Source organism: Argiope bruennichi, chromosome 8 (genome assembly GCF_947563725.1).
Source record: "Argiope bruennichi chromosome 8, qqArgBrue1.1, whole genome shotgun sequence".
In the NCBI taxonomy this organism is placed as follows: Eukaryota; Metazoa; Arthropoda; class Arachnida; order Araneae; family Araneidae; genus Argiope; species Argiope bruennichi.
This window is the reverse complement of record NC_079158.1, coordinates 29,734,320-29,756,592: the sequence shown is the minus strand read 5'-3', so window position 1 is coordinate 29,756,592 and position 22,273 is coordinate 29,734,320. Positions and strand designations below refer to the sequence as shown.

Below are 22,273 nucleotides of genomic sequence, written 5' to 3'. Positions count from 1 at the left end.
TTTACACAAAAAAACTTGGAATAAAAGCAGAAACAAATTCATGTGACGATGATGCACATTGTATCGACGAATTTTTTAAACTTAGCTCAGATTTTTGTCTATAGGTGTTCCATCAGTATAGTCAAGGCAGTTTGATAAATCTTTTGTTGGTTTACAGTAAAAATTATTGTTCTTCTGTTAAACTAATTCGAAAGATACGACCGTTATTAATGAAGCAGAAAACTCTTTTATATCAAATTATTATTACGGAAGAAACATTTGTAATTTAATTTAATAAAAAAACTTAATAAAAAATACCTCTAAAATTGCAAACAGTGCTTAACTTGCAAGTAGATCGAATGTTTTCTTGAGTGCACAAATCTTTTTTGGGCGGAAGAGATCCCCAAGAACTTGATGAGAGTATGAAATGATTTGGTTAACAAAAAACATTAGGCTATTGATCAAATATGTGATTTCTTCTCAAAAACTCGTCTCTTTTCTTTCCTGGTAGAGAAGGCTGAAAGGGAATTTAAAGTTGCTGGCAGGTATTTTAAAAACTATTATTAAATCAGGCTGTCAAATAAAAAATAAATTGTAAAAAATACAAATTTTCTGAGTTGTAAAATAGCAGTATCAAAATATGCGTTCACAATGAATTAATAAATTATTAATTAAATAATTTAATATGTATTGGAATATCATAACACGTCCATTAATTCTTTTGTTATATATCATTTGGCCAATACCACAAAATAATTTTTTGCGATGTTTGTTTGAATTTTATTGTTCCTTTATTATTTATCTCCACGACTAATTGCTTTTATTTACAAGTAAGGAATTATGAACTAATAATTCGATTTTTCAAAAGTTTTATCACTTTAATGAATTTTTGCTACGATATAATATTAAAAATATTAATAAAATGATATTTTTATAGTTACTCAAATAAAAATAATTAACTAAATTAAATTATTAAAATTTTGATTAAATTCAAAATGGGGATGAAATATGATGTTAAATTGATTTATAGAGAGATCTCAAAATGGGCATTATCTAAGACCGCTAAATGCTCAAATCCATTATTAATTTACTATTCAAAATCCGTTACTGAAAGTTCGAGAGACTTTACCATTCAATTAAAGAAGAAATGATTTTATTCTGACATTTAAGTAACTTAAAAATAGTCATGATATAAATATAAAAATAGTTAAATTTGGTTTTTTGGAAACTCAGAAATAAGCCAATGTGATTAGAGAATAGAAAAACTATTTTTCCTCCTTTCCAGTTAATTTGGCGATATTGCATCTAAATTAAAATTGTGGAAAACGAATTTTTACAAATTTTAATATATTTTTAAAATTTAATGAATTAGATATTCTTCCTTTGTTTATTTTATAATGTCATATTTTTATTATAAACAAAAATAAAAATCCATAAAATAAAATTTCTTGAATACGGGATATTTTCTGAATCCGGTATGATGTCAAAATTTGGGTTATATTTATTTTACTGAATGTTAGTTTAAATAGTATCATGTTATTCAAGTTATTAGTTAAAATTGGTTGATCAAAAAAAGGAGTGTTAATTTATAAAAATCTGATATATATTAGTAGTAATGAAAAAGAAAATGGACCTTGTAATGTGTCAAACAATAAAATGAAAACACATGTATCATGAAAGAATCATTATTAAAAATTTGGATTATATGATATGAATCATTAAATTAAATCATAAATCATCAAGTCAACTTCTACAATATGTTAAATTAAGTAAAATCCATTTAGGAGTGGATCTAATAATCCATTTATGCGTCCAGGAAACCACATGAGAACCGCCCGATATAAAGAACAAGAAAAGAGTAGAATTACAAGCGGAAAAGAGAACCGTTATTCGAAAGATGAAAAGAAGCAAAACGACAAAAAAAAAGAATGAAAGATAAAAAGGCTGAAAAAGAAAGAGAAAGCGATTTTGGAAGAAAGGAATTTTTCCTCCTGGGCAATGTGATGTACTTAAGGTGTTGCGAGTGTCGCTAGGGCTGCTTTTTCGCTGGGAAAAAAAAATGGTCGGACGCAGAAGGTAAATGAATCAAAATAAAAACAGAGGAAACTAAGAAAAATCGCGCCAAATGATCGCCAAATCGTTTGCGGTTTCTAACAGTCAATATTGCTCGAGAATCGTCTGAGGTTTGTGGATGATATTTGTGTCACTTCCAAATATTTTGACTATTTCATAACGTTTCATCATTTGCAAATTTAATTTCGTTACAGAAAGCAATAAATGATTTCGTAAATTAGTCCACAAGAAATATATTTCACTTTTTTTACTTTCACTCATAAAAAATATTCTGACAGCGTGAATTCGATTTTGACTCAGTTTGATAACTTTCCAATTTTTAAACATCTCTGTGTATGATTAACAATTATTTTGAATTCATTTTTATCTACAATAGAATAAAATGCAACAAACTAAAAAAAATAAAATCTGGTATGCGGTCTTTATACCGAAAATACAGCTTTCCTTCAAATTTTAGGTGAAATCTGTAATAATCTATATAATTTTAATAGCGAAAATAAACACGAAATATTAAATAACATGAAAACTAATCAGAATACCAAAGATAGAAAGATATATATTGTGTGGAGTTTTCGTGAGTGCCGATATGAAAGCTCGAACCCATAGCCAGCTAGATGAATGAAATGTTGTGTGCAATCCTTATAAAATATCTGAAATTTGTACCATATTTTTTCAAAGCTTGTCCACAAAAACAAGATTTGAGGATAAATTCTATTTCAAGTCTCTGAATATCTGAAAACGCATTCTCAGATTCCCCTTCCCCGATTGCGTTCTTATAATTTTTTTATGGTTTTTATTTTATTTATTCTTTAATTAAATTTCATTTCGCCGTTGCTTAACTCAGAAAAAAAACAATAAGATAATATTGGAGAGCACATTTTTCAATTTTAAAAGAACCTTTTTTCAAATCACACAAAGTTTATAATTCTAAAAGCAAATATATCTCCCAGTTTTACAGATGCGTCCATAATGTTTTCCTGTTCCGTTTTGTTTTTTATTGCTCACATTTTTAACTGGATCTTTAGGCCGATCTCCATTAGTGTTTGTAACTTCCCTATTTCATCGCTAGAGGCGCTGTAATCTGTCTCAATAAATTCAATATAGTATAGTATCATTTATTATAAGTGCACGTTACTTCCCTAGTTATTGAAGAAGCCGTTTTACTTCATCGATCATTGATTCACTTTACCGAAGAACTTTACCTATAAACTTATATAATCAGGGTAATGATTATATCCATGTGTACAGTTAGTACAAAACTAGTGTACAGTTGGTAATACTCCAAAACAAGGTTTGTTTAGCAAACAAAATTAAAATAATTGAAAAAGAATATGAACATGAATGGAAAAATATGTACTTCAATGGACTATAAGGATTTTTGGGAGAATTTTAATGCACCGATGAATAAATCATTATAAAATCCCCAGAAGAGGACTATTTTATATCATTGTCTGTACAAAGCATAATATTATTTTATTGCGTATGTTTGGTTATTTATCTTCTTTTTTGAAATTTTTCATAAAGGAATTTGATGATTTAATAATATAAAGAGATCATATCCATTTAACACTTAATTCGCTTGTGGCTATGCTTAAAAACTAGAATTTTTTAAACTGTTCCAAGACTTCATGAAAGTGCTCCCAAAAAAAAAAAACACAATTAGATGTTTTGGAAAAAGTGTTTCATTAGAGAAATCAGTTTTCCTCTTTTCCTTTTTTGGTGTTACTTGTATATTTTTCCACGAAAACTATTTTTTTAATGAGACGAAATTTTACATTTAGTGATTAAAATGACAAAAGCTGATAAATGAGTTGCTTCGGGATTTTTACTTGCGATGAATAAAATAGCCGAATTCACTTGATTCTATTTTCATTCAAATTCGATTCGATTCTCTTTTCCATATTATTCTTAACCGAATTAAGTGAGCTTATAAAATTATACAAGTCGAGTGAAAAGCGCCATTGTTATTGTCGAATCCTTCGTACACAATGTAGGAGACAAGGAATGAAATCGCTGCATAGCATTAAGATATATTACTTTCAATTGGTAGATGAATAACTTTAGCCGTGTGATTATGATCTAACGTATATTGACTCCTAAATGCATTTTATGATACTCAAGGGTCGGTATAAAATTTTCACAACAAATTTTAAGAGAAAATTAATATAAAAATTATGCACTGAAGACTTAATTTTTTTTCTATTAAAACCACATCTTAAAATCGTAGGAGCTTTTTTTAGAATTATTGTTGAAATATATAGAATTTTGAAGATTCCAGAAAACGAATAAATTTTGTTAAATATAAGCAATCTGTTTCTAATGGCTTTAACAAATAGGTTTTATCACATATGGTTCCTTCAGAACTAATTACTTTCTTAAAAATTCTTTCAGATGATTTTATTATATTATAAAATATTACTTATTTAATAATAACAATAATTATCAAATTTTATTTATATCTGAATAATAATGGGTTGAAGATCAGAATTTTAAGATATAAAACGGAGTCGATAACAAATTTTCTTGATAAATCGGGAAATCAAATATGAATTACTCCCTTAGGTATAAAATGTCTTTTTTTTTATATAAAATGCTGTTGGGTACAAAAGCTCACAGATATAAAGTACCATTGAACTATTCATTTAATAAAAAACAGAATTTTTTTATACTAATTTATTATTTTTCATTTAAATTTAAAAATAATTTTATAAAATATATTATTCCAACAGGATAATATATTTCCCCTCCCAATGGGAGCAATTCCTAGTTCTGAAGAGAACATTATATAAGGGAATAAAAATACAAAAGAAACGGCGTATATGTGATTGCTGAATCGCTAGCTGTTTATTTTTGTAGTATAACGTCATTGCGTAAAAAAAAAAAAAAAAAAAAAAAAAAAAAATATTCAGAGAAGTATAACAAGAACAGACTGTTTTTGAGATATATAGTTAGAAGAGACGGTTTTCATTTAAATAATTAGAAACGTTGCATCACAGTTGGAAATTTGACATGAATTGTATATTTTTAATCATCCTTTGCATAGTGATTGCAAAGTTTCCTAGCTAATTTCATTTTTTGCAATTGCTAGTGATTATAAAAAAAATAATAATATTAAGCTTTTTAAGCTCTAAAAATATGATAATATTAAGCTATATTATTAAGCTTTTAAACTAAAAATATGATAATATTATTACTTTTTCTTTTTTATATTCAATTGGCATCTCCAATGTTTTCTTATGTTTGTAGCATGGCGGCTGAATATGGAATCAGCTAATTAATATCTAACAAATCAGCTTTAAATACCAGTTCAAATTCATATATTGTATATTTAAATGCATGTTTATTAATTAATAATTCTGCAAAAAGTTTAAGATGTTTTCTTATAATTCAGGTTGGATATAAAATAATTTTCACTGTTTTGAAACATCTGCAGTTAAAACTAATAACAGAACGAAACAAAATTTCCTTTACAGACTAGAGAAGGTATATGAAAACGACTTCCACCCACAAAGAAATTGGAACGAGAAGTATCGAGTAAAACAGTTTTTTTACCACTTTTTCATATATACACAAGGAAATTGCACAATCTAATTGGATTATAAAAACTTCCTATACGTACGCGACAGCAGCCACGCTGTCATTCTTTTTAAAAAATAGGCAAGTTAGTATTCAGACAGAAGTTGTTTTTTTTTATGTAGAGGGTTAATTTGTATTCCGTATTTGTCTCCCCATACTTGAAAGTACTTTACTATTATAGCTGTTTTTTAACCACAGAGTGCAAGGTTTATAGAAAATAAAAGAAACTTTATAATTTAATTTAAAAGTCTAGCATTTGATATGATATTAAGATGTACGATTAAAATACAAAAAACGATATAATAAACGTTATTGTTACAAACATCCAGTGTGACAATTTATGAATAGCAGTATAGAACATCATACATCGTGTGCGACATCTTATGCGGTCGAAAATCAATTCACTTAAAATTCTGCACTTGGTTTAGAAAGTCCAAATATTTGTTAATAAATTTCCCTTGAATTTCATATTGTTTGTTATTCATTTCTATAAAGGCTTTTTTTTATTAGGACATTATGAATATTAGGACATTATTCATTTTCAGTGCTTTCGTTATAATTGATAACTCGTATTCCGTTTTGACAACAACAAAATCTCATCTATCGACGACGATTTTTGGTTCTTTGAGGAATTCTTTTCTCCATGAATTCTGAAATCAGTGTATGAAATATGATTTTACTCTGATCAGTTTAGCTTCCGGATAATTTTACTTTCAAATGTCTTCACTTAGCGAAAAGTTATCTAAATATTATTTTAAAAATTGAAGATCGATAATAGATTATAAAAAGTGTTAGAAAAAAATACTTTTTACTCATTTCACGAAAAATTATTGATCATTAAAGATAACATTTTTTCTTCCAAGATTTATTTATAAATGCCTATACATGGAAAAATACCTTCAATGTTTTCTTTAAGAATTTTGAACAAAATTATTTAAGCTAGGAAAATTAAATATCCTTCTTAATGAGCAAACATTCGATATATTGTAAATAAAGTAATTGCGATGCAAAATATTTATTTGAAAATAGTTTAAAGGAAATAAAAGAACAATTATTTTGCTTAAACAAAAATGATAGTTCTCTCACACATTCTTCTCAAATTAAAAAAAAATCATAGTTAATTCTTTTTACTATTTTTCTTTTGAATTCACTTTCCTCGCCATTTGAAACTTTATTTAACTGAATTTAAATTTGTAAAGCGTTGTTTTTAAAAAATATTGTGGCAATGACAAACATTTTATATGTTAAATCAAAATGTTTTTATGAAATATTTTGTATTTTCAGTCAATTAAAATTGAGTCTTTCTTTTAAAATAATTGGGATATGAGGAATTATATATTTTTTTCTGTAAGAAGGAGCAATAAAAAATTGGTATATATATTTTTAAATACAGTTTTAATTAAAATAAATAACTCCATGGATTTATTAAAGACCACAGTGTATGATTTTACACGAAGAAACTCAATTCAAAATGTAATAATTTTTTGCTGCATATTCAGGAAATAACAATTTAAAATCTATGGTTTAATAATCTTCTACTATTAAACTGTATGACAAAGATGTAAACAAGATTTTAAATTTGTAGTGCGTTGAAAACGCCATCTGAAGTATTACCTTATTGTTTATGACTCTTTCCTTATGAAATGCAAGGACTTGTACTTTCTTATATTTAACATGGACTAAGAATGAGGATAATCTGTTTTACATTGTAAAACAGACTATAAAAATTTACTGTTTGTTACTGTATTAAAATTTGTACATAATATATTCTTTATACATGGCTAAAACACTCTACCAGAGCTTTAATGACCATTTTACAATTTAGCCTTCGATTTAAACATCGAATATAGTTTATTTTCTTAAAAAAAGCAATTTTATTGACTACAAGTTCCGAAACTTGACTTGAAAAACATTTTTTTAGAAAAAAAAATAATAATAAAATTTTATTTTTGTAACCGAATGCATAGTATTTATAATTGTTTTTATAAAATTCTCCCAACAATAAATATTAATTGGGAATGAAGTTAGTCATTTCTAATTGGCGACGATGAAGTGCCAATTGTGGAAGACTCGATGAAACATCGGGCGCCAACAGGTGCTGTAACGGGGTTAGGGATGGCAGAGAGCGAAACTCATCCGAGATGACCTTGCCTGAGGGACTGCAACCACCGATTGAGCCATACTCGGGGAGATCCAGATCACATTCTACCCCACCCCCTTTTCTCTCACGTGACGGTGCTTCTTCATCAGTATATAAGGATGGCGGATCTCCGAAGATGACACTCTCACTTTCAGAGCAAACAACCAACAATGATGAGACAGGTAAGGTGGTCATCTCCTTCCTCTGCATCCGTCTGTCGAAAAAGAGTTCGAATTTTAATCTATTTACTAGTCTTCAAATTAGTTTTGTGAAATTTTTAGCTTAAAAAATCTTAACTAAATCTTTTATTATTATTATTATTATTCTAAAGAAAAATTTAAAATTTTATCTTCACTGACTTAATTTTTATAAACTTAATTATTATCATCTGTAATTTTGAACTTCGAATTCAATTTGAAATTTATGTGTTTGAAATGTGTTTTACTTTATACACTTTAAACTTCATTTTTTTTCGTGTTTTGCATTGGCTTTTAATGGAATAAATATTAAAAGCAAGTAATTTAAGAATTTATTTATTTATGATTCAATGTACAGAATAATATAAATATAATAAAAAAATATAGCAACGAAAATTGTTCGTGATTTTATAGATTCAATATCATTTGCTCAAAAATTGAAATATAGAACTTAAATTCTAGACTTACAATTCGGATAATCCAAAATGAAACTATATTTAAAGAAAAATGTTATTCATATCTAATAGTATATACGTATCCAAGGGCCGAATTATACTTTATAAGGATTGAAATTTTTAAATTTGTAATTTCACGTATGTTTAATTTTACAGTCGCTTTAAGATTTTACATAATTTTGAAATATGAGAAAAATATTTATTCTTTCAAAAGAATTTTTTAAAATTCTTTTAACTTCTTTTTATTTATAATTCTTCTCGTACCTAAGTATTTTATATTAACTATTTTTAAAATGTTTTTGAATTTGATAACTAACGTTTACTGTAGAAACTTTTCATAATAATTGGAAATGTTTTCCAATGCTTCCCATGTTTTCAGCATTAAAGAAAATGTTATTTCTTCAATTATTATAATTTTTTGACTACCTCTTAGTAATCAAAATTAATATTAATGAACATGGAACTTATATTTTTTTTATTTTCCAAAAGCTGTTAAGTATATAAAAATAATTGGAATTTGATTAAATCATGTAACAAATATCAAACAATGTTATTTTTTTCATCAAACTGTTACATTAAAATTTGTCTTTCAAATATCAAATCTTAATTCTAAAATATTTCGGCAAATTAATAGTTTGTAATAAGGAATAAAAATTGATATTTTCTATTCTTACAGGTGGTCATTTTACTTGCAATTGCCGCTGTTGCTTCGGCAAAAGGTTATGGACAAGCTTTCCAATCAAAGAAGAATGTAGAACAAAAACAAGTAATTAATTTTGATTATTTAAACTGAATTATCTGTTAAGGCCAAAAGCAAATATTTCTTTCGCTTTTTCTTTTGGGTATGTGTGTGAGGGGAAGTTTCTTTTTTTAAACTCCATGAGTAATATATCCATGAGAATTCAAAGTTTTGATTATACATCAAAATGTGTGGTTTGTGTACCTTAAAATTATATTTCTAAAAACATAAAAATATGCTTAAAAAATGTAACAATGAAGTAAAAATGTTTCATTAAAAATTAAACATTTTTATGCAGTCTGACATTTTTGACTCAAAATTGTATTTTGCATTTAAGATAAAGGAAATTAGTCCATTGAAATGTAAATTTTAAAATTTAAAATATAACACTTTACCTAATTTGATATATTTTTAAATAAACAAAGCCTTTAATCAAGTTACATTGCCTTTCTTTATTAATTTAAATCAATCATTTTCCTAAAAATATAGAAATATTTCGTACTGTAATTGAATTTAATTAAAAATATTGGGTTGTTAATCTTAATATAAAAATAAGAATTAAAATTTATTTTCAATAATATTTTCTTAAAACAGTAATTGTATTGCAGCAGATCAATTATCTGAATAATAAAATGATTTGAAATAATTAGTATAAGACAAAATATATGACTTAATGATAGTAAATCTAGAGTGTACTGAGAACTTTCTATTGTACCATTGAAGATAAGGTTTAAGAGTTCACCAAGAAAAAAAAATGTTTCGAATTTGTACAAATAAGTAACTGCACTGAAATAAATCAAAAGAGAAAATAAATCAAAATGAATGTGGGAAAGAGTTAAAAATTGTTCTGGTATTTATGCATCAATTTAAAGGGTTTTTTTAATAGGTTACAAATGTAAATCAATTTAATTTTTTGCAACATGGGTACTATTAATATCTTGGAGATGTAGCAACATGGGATATTTACACGTATATACAGTTTTCTTTAAAAAAAACAGTGTTGTTTCAAGTGTTGCCATATATAAAATTGTAATTCTTTTAACAAAGGAAGGTATCAATGTAAATGATTTCCACTTCATTTTGCAAACTAGATTTGCATTTTTTTAAAAATCTAGATATCCTAATCTAGATTAGAATTTATAAACAACCAAAACTTTCAAGCTTTCATTTTTTATTTTTTTTTTACTTTCTGCCTTTTCAATAGCATCATCAATTTGCCAGTGTTACCTCCTACCATTCCAACCAACCTGCTGCACTTCAAATCCAAGCAGGCCCACTTCCCCAAACTGCTCCCCAACAACAGGCAGCACCCTCACCCTATTCATTTGGGTATGAAGCCGATGGCAGTGCTCGACAAGAATCCGCTGATAGTTCCGGCAAAGTGACTGGCAGCTACACAGTGACCAACGAAGATGGTTCTGTGAGAGTGGTCAAATACGTGGCTGACGATCAAGGGTTCAGGGCCGACATCGATACTAACGAAGCCGGAACAAAGAGTTCAAATCCTGCCAATGTTGATTTCAAATCAGCCTTTGTTGAACCTGCAGCACCTGCTCAGCCTGCTCCTAAGAAGTACTCAGCCCCTCAAGTTGGCACTTATGCAGGACAGTATGAACAGGTAAGTAATACCTTGTATAAGATAACGTTTCAAACAACAAAGTTATACAACTTGTATTGTCCTTACCTTTTAGATAACATACTGCTGAAATTAAATGGACATTTATTTTTTAAAAAACATGTATTTTTTGCTGACATAAATTTCTTACTGATATCAGAAAGTTGAATCAAAGTAAACGTTAATGGCATTCAAAAATACCCGACAGTATATTTAACCGATAAATTAAACCGCAGATTTAAATAGCTTAGATGAATTTCCTAGTTCCTTCCTGAATCTCAGATTACTAAAGATATCATTTCGTTTTAAATTAAATACCAGTTTAGTGAAGCATACTGAATTAGAAGCAATAAAATGTTGCACTTGACTCATTGAAACATAAATGTAATTGACTAACTCACTTATAAAATGAATGGTCGATGCATTAGCTTAGGTTTCGTACCCGTCAGCAGCTACTTAAGATTCAAAAAACCTAGTGTGCATCAAAAAAATTCTCGAGTAGCTTCAATATCAAAATGTAAATATAACTTTACCTTTACAAAATTACATTGCTTAACATCTGGAATACACAAGTGGTACCGTTAAATTTTTTTTTAATGTAACATAAATTTAAATTGAAAAAATGAAACTGTGAAAAAAAAGAGGATTTTAATCGGTCTGTAATAGAGCGTATAATTACATCATCATTTTCTTTATTGCGTCATCTTTAAAATGATAGCACTAGTTGATTGTAAAAAACATAACAAAATCTAGCATAACGCATCTTCATCTAGTCTATAAAAACTTCTTCCCATTTTAGCTGTTAATAATTATTAAATAAAATCAAAATGCAATCAATTATTTGATAATTATACATCACATATTAATTCATAAATTTAAAATTTTCTCAGAAGCCTGTTCAGTTCAATTTGGGCAGCAATGGCGGAGCCTATTCGTTCAATTACGAGGCCCAGCTTGAAGATGGTGGCAGTAGCTCACGAAGGGAAAGTGCCGATTCATCAGGCAAAGTTTCCGGCCAATATAGTCTGTCCGTAGCTGACGGCCGAAGACGACAGGTCGATTACTCATCCGGAGCTGAAGGATTCCAAGCCAAAATTGAAACCAATGAATTTGGAACCAAAAGTGATTCTCCTGCCCATGTCCAGTTCTACTCCTCTGCCCCACAGCCTGCTGCTGCACCCGCCACTTCCGGTTTCGCCCAAGGTTCGTCATTCCAACAACAAAAACAGGTGAGAAAGCTTAATGTCCACATTCTAGAATAATGGGGGTTTTCAGGTGAGAAAATGATGTAAAACGAGTTTCACGGCGGAAGAACACATTTGGCGGAAAAACTAAGCTCTGAAAGGAAAATGTGATTCTTTGGCAACTTTTAGCGGTTTATTATGTAAACTGCTCTATATCAGAGCTTAAAAAAAAGATATTTCATTTTTAAATGAAATATGTTGAAGAATATTTTTGATATTAATCTCTTTCACTTTAACTTTAATTAACACGCCTTTTAAATTCATTTCGCAATTTTGGGGGCATGATAGCGTTTCAATACTGAAATGAAAGTTGAGAACTTTTTTTCATCTGGAAAGAAATCGTGAGAAGAAAAAAGTTAAAATGGTATTAGTTTACCTATATTAAATCAATATAAAATTCAAAACTAGGAGAAGAATCAATCTTGAAGTAAAATATTTTCATAGTTTACTTTAATGAATGTAGAAAATTTTAATTTGCAGAAGAAAATATGATATAGGACTATCAATCCTGGAAACGGTAGACAATTTGTTTATATCAATGCTTTCAAATATTACTGATCCCTTGAAAAAATTTTGAATTGTAAAACTATTGGTAATATCTGATTTTAATACAGTTCTTTAAGTCAATATGAATAATTTTAGTAGATTTCTTCGTATGAATGTACATGTATTTCAAACACGTATTTCGTTTATTGTATTGTTTTTTGTATATTATCATGAATACACTTTGATTTTAACCAATTGATAACTGCACAAATTCTCTCAACATTTTATTAACTTTCTGGTTGTTTGCTAGGTCACTTCATATGCAGCAGCTCCTGTATACCAACAACCTATTCAGGTAAATATTTAGTTTTATTACCATTAATTTCTATTGCCAAATATTTAAGTTAATTCTTTTGTTGTTGTTGGTCAAAGCATAGAGAAATGAGACATTGCTTCTTTAAATTCAGAATAATTTAATCAATATTACACTTAACTGCATTCGCAATCATATGTGCTGTTCTTTTTATTTATAGGCAGCTAAATTCGCATCTGCTTCTGTAAATCAACAACAGCCAATCCAGGTAAGACATTTGCTAAAGTTTTCATTATAAATATATTCTTCCATTTTATCCATTCATTTTTTTCCTTTGCGAAATGAAGTCACATTTTTTCTTGTATAGGAAAATATAAATTTTAATTACAAATACGGTGAAAGATATAGTAAATCAAGTTAGAAAGCAAAAAATGTAACTTCCATTTTATTAGGCTTACAACATTTGCGTATTAATTTATATTTCCTAAAGATAGTAATGGATTTCTTTGTCTATCAAATCAAATGTATGCCATAAATTTTCGATTCTGTCCTCGTAAAATAAAACCTTGAGAATTTTTTTTTACTTCTTAAATGTCACAGACATAGGCAAGTTCTATTTAATCTCAAATGTAAAAATGCATTTTCAATGCATTTTGAAGTGATTTGCATATAATTGTTGTATAAAACAGACAGTTGTTGTTATTGTTTCTTTGACAAATTCGTGCTTTATACTCAACTGTAATAAACTTGAATTTCACCTAAAGCGGGAAAAAGTGTACTTGACGATTCAAAATGTAAACACACTTCATCCACCCTTAATTTATACAGTAAACAGCGCATTCACATAATAAAACACAATCGTCATATATAGGCGGCAGATGATGCATGTGTTATTCAACTGAACAAAGTAGCAATTACATTCCTAACTAACACCCTTTTGACCTTCTGAATTCCATGCTGTAGGAATACGCCCAGCCTTCCCCATATGCCTTCAGCTACGACGCCCAGTTGGAGGACGGCAGCAGCTCAAGAACCGAATCCGCTGATGCTTCCGGTAAAGTTGTCGGTTCCTACAGCCTGGCCACTGCTGATGGACGAAAAAGAACCATCCACTACCAGGCTGACCACGAAGGTTTCAGAGCAAACGTTGATACCAACGAATTCGGAACCAAGAGTGATTCACCTGCTGATGTCCAGTTTAACTCTAATGCTCCAAAAGAAGCTCCTGCACCTACCTACAGCGCTGGTCAGTTCAGTCAACAAAGAGTTCCCGCCGCCTTCCCGGTTCAACAGAATCATGTAGGAGCTGGTAGCCAAATTAAGAGCGCCTTCCAATCTCAGTCTTCTTACCAAGGACAGGTAATTGCTTTGATATAGCCATAAATTAATACATTTTCGAATTTTTGAATACCTGAAGCTCGAAGATGACAGCGAGTTCATTTGGATGTCACTATTAACCAAGAGTCTTGGCTAAGTTATACTAAATGCCCACCTTGTATATTGGATTGCTGCTTTTTAAATTTGTTGCCGGAAATGAAACCTTGTAATGTTAGCGGAGCATCAGAATAGGTGCCACTTAATCATCAAAACAGTAATTAAAATTATAATATTCATTAAAAAGCCAGCGTAACTTGAGCATGCCATATTAATTTTACAATCTGTACAGCCTGAAAAAGAATGGTAACAAAAAGATGGGTTAAAACTAGGACTCATTCACTGATGAATCATTTTAGATATTTCTGGAATTTAATTTCAAAAGCTTATTTTAAGGAAAACATGATCGCCTTGGGAAATGTTTCATTAATATCACTTCATCTGCATTTTAACTGTGAGAAAGTAGATAGTAGCATATGCATAAAAATCAATGAGAAATCTTGAAAATGTATTTCAAAAGATAGATATTATTGATTATATATGTATCTAATAGCTAATGTTTTAATTTTAACAAATAAGAGTTAGTGCAATAAGATCTTAAGTAATATTTCTTATTTTAATGTTAAAAACCTTCGCTATTTTGAAAGTTTGAAATTTTTTAATCTAATTAGTTTACTAGAAGAGCTTCGAATATGCTGTTGATTCGGCAAACAAAAAATAAAACTTTTAAAGAAAAATGTATTTTATATCCAACATTTTTATAATAGTTTCTTTTAAATAATTTAATTAAAATCAAATTATTAAAGCGGTTGTGTGTTCTGCATCTGAAAGTTTATTTTAATAATTAAAATTCTAACCATCTTACTATTAACTTTATACAAAATAAAATACTTTATACTTTATACAAAATAAAATATAAATCTTGGCCAGAGTAATGGAATATATGAGGGCAAATGAAATTTTAAAAAAAAGTATTTGATGCATATAATTACTGAATTAAATTTCTTTCAAATAAAATTCGAAACATACGATGTATTTTACTTTTCTCCAGAGTGCCATGCAGTATGGTGGTGCTAGCGGTGGCGCTGAAAGCTATGCTCCTTTCTCTTTCAACTACATTGCTGAGTTGGAAGATGGAAGCAGCTCCAGAAGCGAATCGGGAGATGGATCTGGCAAAGTGACCGGATCTTACAGCTTGTCTGGAAATGATGGACGCAAAAGAACCGTCGACTACTTGGCTGATCAGGCCGGTTTCAGAGCCACCATCAACACCAACGAATTCGGAACCAAGAGTGATTCTCCCGCTGACATTCAGTTCTATTCCACTGCTGTTCAAGTGGCTCCCCAAGCTCCCAGTGCCCCAGCCTATAAGGCCACTCAGGGCCAATACCACTCTGGAGGTTCAGCTACCCAGTATAAGGCATCTGGTGGTCAGTTCTACTCCGGATCTTCGGCTATGGCATCCAGTTCTGGGCAATTCAAGTCTTCCTTTGCAGGTCAACAGAGAGTAAGTATTATTATATTTTTAACTTGCTATTTTAAAACGAACAAAAATGAAACATTATTCGGATACATTTTCTTTGAGAAAATACAGTTATTTTATTTTATATAAACAAAGAATGGTCTTACATTAGAAAAACACCCTCACTTAAGTTTAGCTAATTTTAAAGCAGTGGAAATGAACATTGCGAATCTGTTTCTCGTTAACATGCAATTATTGGTGTTTTTATCGATTGAAGAGAAATTATAGAATTTCGATCATAAAGCTGTGAAATCGTGCAATCATTTTAATATATATGAATTTAGTTGAACTTCCTTGAATATCTTCTTATTTTAATTAGATTAACTTTTAATGGAATTATTTGATAGTTTCTTCTTATGCACTCAGATTTAAATTTTTAATTTAGCTTTTAAATTCAAGATCTATTCTTACAAAAAAAGATGAGATAATTTTCTAGGTTGCTTTCTCACGAGTAATTAGCTTTTTCGTCACTATAACCTTCCATACTAGATTCTTACTTTTTCCTGCAAAAGGACAAAGAAATTTTTGATATAGTATACTAGCAAACTGCAATTCTACAATAATTGCATTAAATTATTTTTTGAAAGCCTCACATCTATGGAATGAAGCTTATCTTGGTGATTTATCAGAAATTTTTTCAGTAGTTTATATTTAGTGGCATTTTAAACGTGAATATTAATCAACAAATATAATATTAATTTACATTTGTGAATCACAAGACAAGGGCTTAAATTGACTCCATCCATTATCTTTCCTTAACAATAGGTTGAAGCCCAGCCTTCCTTCCAACCATCCCCCTATTCTTTCGGGTATGAAGCTGACGCAACAGGTGGTAGCAGCGCACGAAGTGAGTCTGCTGATGCCAGTGGAAAAGTAACCGGCAGCTACACTGTCAGGAATGAAGATGGCTCCCATAGAGTGGTCGATTACATTGCAGATAAGGACGGATTCAGAGCTAACGTCAAGACCAACGAACCAGGCACCAAGAGTGATGATCCTGCTCATGTTGTAATCAAATCTGACGCACCTGCAGCCAGCGCACCTATCCAGCAGCAGAAATATGCTGGAAAAGCCAACTTTCCAGAACGCACTTACACACAAAAGTCTAGCATGATCAGTCAGAAGCATGTCGATGCCTGGAGGCGGTAATTTCATTTGAACTGAGCGATATTTTGATGAATTCTCTCTATAGATTCTTGTTCTATCTGAAAAGCTTAACAGTTTGAAGGATTGATGAATATTAAAGATAGCCTTTATAAGGCTGAAGGATATAATAAATGCTACTACTCATAAGGCTTAGGTTGCGGTAAACGATTTCTTCATGCTTTAAATGGTAATTAAAGCGGGGTATTCGGGCACTTAAAGGTCTTTTTTTTTATTTTAGCATTAACCCAACATTCAAGTTAGGTTACTGGGAAGTATTACTTTTAATAGTGGCATGATATTTCCAATGCCTCAACGCGAAATGCTGGCATGAAATTTTTTTGTCTTTAAATTCTTATGGTACAACTTAGCGAAAAAGGCATGCTTTGCAATCAATCAGTGTATTGTTGTTTTTGTAGTTGTTGTGTTGTCTACAGTGCTACAATGTTTCTCTTTTTTTTTTCTCTATCTCTTTCCTTAATTTGCATTTTGAAATAAAGGGCATAGTATGTGATTTATTGGTTCACTGCTGAAAAAAATTAAACGAAAAATAGATGCCTTAAACGTTAAATTAAGAGTTCAAATAAAGGTTTCCATTAGTATTTTCATAACTCGAATTAGAGAGGTTTTTCGAATAGAGAGCATTTAAAGATGCAAGAATTAATGAGCTTTAAAGAGCGCTCAGAATTTTCAATGTTTCAAATTCGGGTAATGCAGATTCTAATGCAAAAATCAGTACGAAAATACGAAATCAGAAAATACGAAAATGAGAATACTAAGGTTTTGGTAATGAAAACGAATGGAATGAGTATTTGTAGAGTAAGGAGGATCGAAATTTCGCTCGTTTCAAGTCTCAGGTGTTTACATTCCAAAGCGGCAAACTGAATACGGCTTGTATTAATTTCCAAAACATGGGCATTTCTAAAAAAAATCAAAGAAAAAAATCTTGTAAATATTTTTGGGTAGCATGAAAAAAATGTCAAAAAAAAATCATGGTGTGGGGACTCATTGTTGTTCGCGCAGGGCAAACACATCTTATAGACTTTGTTAATAATTGATACAAAGGACATGTCGGACAATTTTTTAATGTAAATTATAAAAAATTCGCGATTACATTCAATTTTACGTTGATTTTAAATTGATGGAAGTGCATTTAACGTTTTTTAAACGGGAACTTAATGATTCCTTTTGAATTTCGGTTTTTAGATATTTTTTACAGTTATCAATGTACAGCGCAAAATTTCGTAAATTTCTCATTCTATCAAATTCCTTTGTAAAAATACCATAAATTAATCAAAACTGCATTTTTAATGACTTTTTATAAAAAAAATATTTTAAAAACATTAAAATTTTTTGTTAAATAAATCCTAAATTGACTATTAAATTTAACAATAAGACAAATAAATCAAGCAATTAAGATAATTATATAAAACTGTAAAATAATTTTAAAATTTCTGTCATGTATGTTTTTTGAAAAACCATGTTATCAATTCATTAGACTGTGATATGTTATAAGATGTTGTTTCACCTGTACTTTTCACTTTATACTGTTACTTGTGTGTGTCTTTTATACTTTTACAATAAAAGCATAGTTTCAAATTATTGTTTTCATTCTTTTGTATTCTCATAAACATGAAGTACATTCTGTATCAACATTTCTTCATAAAAAAAAATTAATGTTAAAGTAGCTGACATGTAGTCTCGACAATTTTTTTTGTACCCAGCAAGCTTTTGGTTTGAAAATAGGTAGGCACATTTATTTGTATAGAATTGGAACATGATAATTCCTTAAGATAGTATTCCGAATGCTTAAAACGGCCAGCATTTTATACTACCTACTGAAATAAAATCATACTTAAGATATTTGAACACCTAAATCTTGTCTATTTCTTAAAAAAACATTTGGGTTTTCTTTTCAAATATTAATTTGAATAAAAAGTGCAAAAAAATCATATTTAAGTTGAATACTTAACTCTATTTATATCCTAAAAAGCTGCGATTTATGGACTTTTAGCAATTAACTTGAATAAATTCATTGAATAGATAAATGAAGGTACCTAAAATCAGTCTATGCCTTAAAAAAATGGAGGTTTGGAACTTTAGAAAAACATTTCTTTGCTTATTTGGAAAATTATTCTTGAGTTTATCAGTAATTATTTAAATTAAATTTATTAACAATGAATTTTAATTCAAACCATCTTTGTAAATGTTTTTTTTTTTACTTAGCGATTTTTGCATGATTTCCTCCATCATAAATATGGGATTTAGAAAAATTTCTGTTCTGATAACTTCATATTCAGCAACATATTTTTCAAAATTAAATGAGGGAAAAAGCAATATTATTATATGGTTGTTTATTAAGAAAATATTTAGTCTTAATAATGTAGAATCAGACATTTTATCAAGAAATTTTAAATAATTTTCTACAAACAATAAAAAAATTAAATACAATAAAATTTCAAGAATAATTTGGTCCCTAGAAAAGTGATGAAACTACCCATGATATGCCATTATTAACGTTTTAAATTTCGAGAGTTTATTTAAATTTGTTGCCAAATATTCAAAAGTAAAATCATAGAGTAAATATGGTTTTTTTAAATATAATTTCTAATAATCTGTAAAACCTGGAAATAGACAGAGTTTTCTTAATAATCTCTTTGTAAAAGATTTTAGAATCAGATCATTAAAAAAGTTGCGAAACAACAATGACATTACTATGAGAACTAACGTATTTACAGACTTAAAAATAAGAACAATATTATCGTTGATCTTAACGAATACAAAAATTCACAATTCCTTTGGGCTCTTGCCTTATAAATGTAAATTTTGTTTCTCCTCTAATTATTATAAGAGTTACGAATGAGAGACTGGATATTCTACCCGAGTTTAAACAGGTATTGAAGAATTTTGCTGCACTGTTCAGAATCCAAATTTTAATTGCCTAAAATAATTTTGAGTTTAAATGGGAAGTCAAATTCGAGTTGAAATACAACGTCTCACACAAATAACAAGATTTTGCCAGTTTTCCATGATTCCAAGATTTTGCCAATAACAAGATTTTGCCAGTTTTCCATTACAAATCGGGAGTGCAATTCCCGTAGAAGCGTTCCAAAAACAAGTGGATATCTTTCCTTGAGTAGCAGTCTCCATTACAGCAAATTGCAGTGCCGCCTCATATTAGTAATTAACGCATCTGTAAGATGAACAAAGCGTATCCTAATGCTTTAAATCATATTCTAAATCAAGTTACATAATTTAAGAAGCTTGATGGTTCAGCAAGTAATAATAAATGACATAATAAAAACGTTTGCTGTTTATATTGCCCAATTTCATGTGATTTATGATAATAGCATTTAATTTGTAAATATGAAAGTGCATTTATTATGTTAATAATGCTGTGAAGCCCTCAATATGCCAGCGTCCTGGCATAGGTGTAGCGTGTCTTCTCCTTGATCTGAGCATCCTGGGTTCGAGTCCCGGTTTGGGCATGGTTGTTCTATCTGTGAGATCTGTGAATGTGCTATCCTGTGAAAAGGGGTTGAACAAGCGAATGAGTGATGCGTGAGCAACAAAGTTGTACTCTTGGCCCTAGTTGGCGCTATTATAAAAACAAGAGACGCTTCTCCACCGGCTTAAAATCACTGTCTTCGTAACAGCGGGCTTGTCCATGGCAAGTGCCATAAGAAACAACAACAACAGATCTCAATATAACTATTCAGATCAAGTTTAAAGAATAGTAATTTTGGGAAGTCACTTCATTTGGAATTCAATTAAACTTCGATGTCGATATTCTTCTGAATATTAATAGTATTCAAAATTATTTTTTATATGCTAAATGATTTATTTGGCATTAAATTTGTTAAAGAAAAGTTGTGCTACATTTCGCTCATGAGAAGTTGAAATTTATTGATAAATGTTCTCATATTACATCGAAGATTTAAAAATTTATTTCATTTTTCTTCAGATTCCAATTAGCTGCTTCAACAATATATTGTCTTATTTTTTATGATCTTTTGAAAATGTATGTAATTGGTTGAACATTCTGCATTTTATAAATTAAAAAAACTGCTGAAAATATTGAATTTAAAATTTTGTATTAATTTTCGAAAAAATATAAGTGTATTTAGCAATTAAATTCTAAGTGCGCACGAGTGAAATGTATTACATCTTTCCAAATATGAGTACTATTTTTGCAAAAATGCATGCGAGCATTATTCATTGCAAATAAATCATTTTTGAAGTTTCAGATTATTATCAGTTTTTTTCTGAGATGGACTGAGAGAAAATATTTTTTTTCCCTTCATCAATTTCTGGTCAAAGCATTTAATTCCCCTGTGATGTGTGTGTGTGTGTGTGAGTGTGTGTGTGTGTGTGTGTGTGTGTGTGTGTGTGTGTGTGTGTGTGTGTGTGTGTGTGTGTGTGTGTGTGTGTGTGTGCGCGCGTGTGTGTGCGTGTGTGTGTGTGTGCGTGCGTGCATGTGTAATAATATTTTTAAATCTAATTTAAATATTTAATTAATTACCCCATTTTTCTTATACCTGATCCAACTCCCACTTTTTTTTTATCTAATTAATTCTACTCGCTGAATAAAACTGCCGACTCCGAGGTTCTCACATCAGACACAAAGGGATAAAAATTTCTAGGATGCGCACATATAATTCAAAGATATATCAGATTCCCTTACCTAAATCGGCACGTGACAAAGAAATACCTATCAGAATCTTATAGTAAAATCTCTGGAAGGAAAAATTTCGTGCACTTTGCTCTTAGAATGTGATGTAAAAAGACGTCATTTTGCTCATCGCTTCTTCCTTGTATACTATTGCATCTCATGGTAAAACAATTCGAGGTTAAAAATTTCAGAATTTTCTTCTTTTTGGCCACGCATCTGAAAAATTATTTTTACACTATATACATAAGATGAAGCTGGCTTCTTGAGTTTTTGAAAGTTTTGAATATGAAAAACGAGAACTGAACTATTCATTAGCTAATTGGTTTTTTTTTAATTATTGTTGTATATTATGCCTTCTAATTCTCGTGTTTCACTTTTAGAAGACTCTATCTCGATATTCCATAATCTATATGTTTAAGAAACGCTAACGTGATTAACATAGAAATCGTTGATATCGCTTATTATCAAATGGCAGGAATCAAATGTAAACAAACGCCTAACGAATACTTCTGATTCATAGAACTTTTCTACAGTTGCACTGCAATTCAAATTGCTTCGTTCAGCTAAATAATAGGACTTCAAAATATTATAAGAAATGCTCGGAAGATTGTTTACTGAAACTCTTTTCAATGAGAGAAAGAAGAAGTAAAAGGGGCCGGCGTCTTGGTATAGGGGTAGCGCATCTTCCCCGTGATCTGGGCGTCCTGGGTTAGAATCCCTGTTCGAGCATGGTTTTTCTTCATCT

At 29.6% G+C, this 22,273-nt stretch overlaps 1 protein-coding gene across 1 annotated transcript; it reads left to right on the top strand.

Moving 5' to 3' along the window:
• The first annotated feature begins 7,828 nt into the window (after nucleotides 1-7,828).
• On the top strand, nucleotides 7,829-18,455 carry LOC129981386 (uncharacterized). Its single transcript, XM_056092217.1, has 9 exons — nucleotides 7,829-7,950; nucleotides 9,097-9,186; nucleotides 10,364-10,777; nucleotides 11,665-12,003; nucleotides 12,815-12,859; nucleotides 13,038-13,085; nucleotides 13,781-14,176; nucleotides 15,243-15,698; nucleotides 16,479-18,455. The coding sequence occupies exons 1-9, from the start codon at nucleotides 7,939-7,941 to the stop codon at nucleotides 16,860-16,862; spliced, it is 2,184 nt and encodes a 727-aa protein (XP_055948192.1). The 5' UTR covers nucleotides 7,829-7,938; the 3' UTR covers nucleotides 16,863-18,455.
• Nucleotides 18,456-22,273: the final 3,818 nt, after the last annotated feature.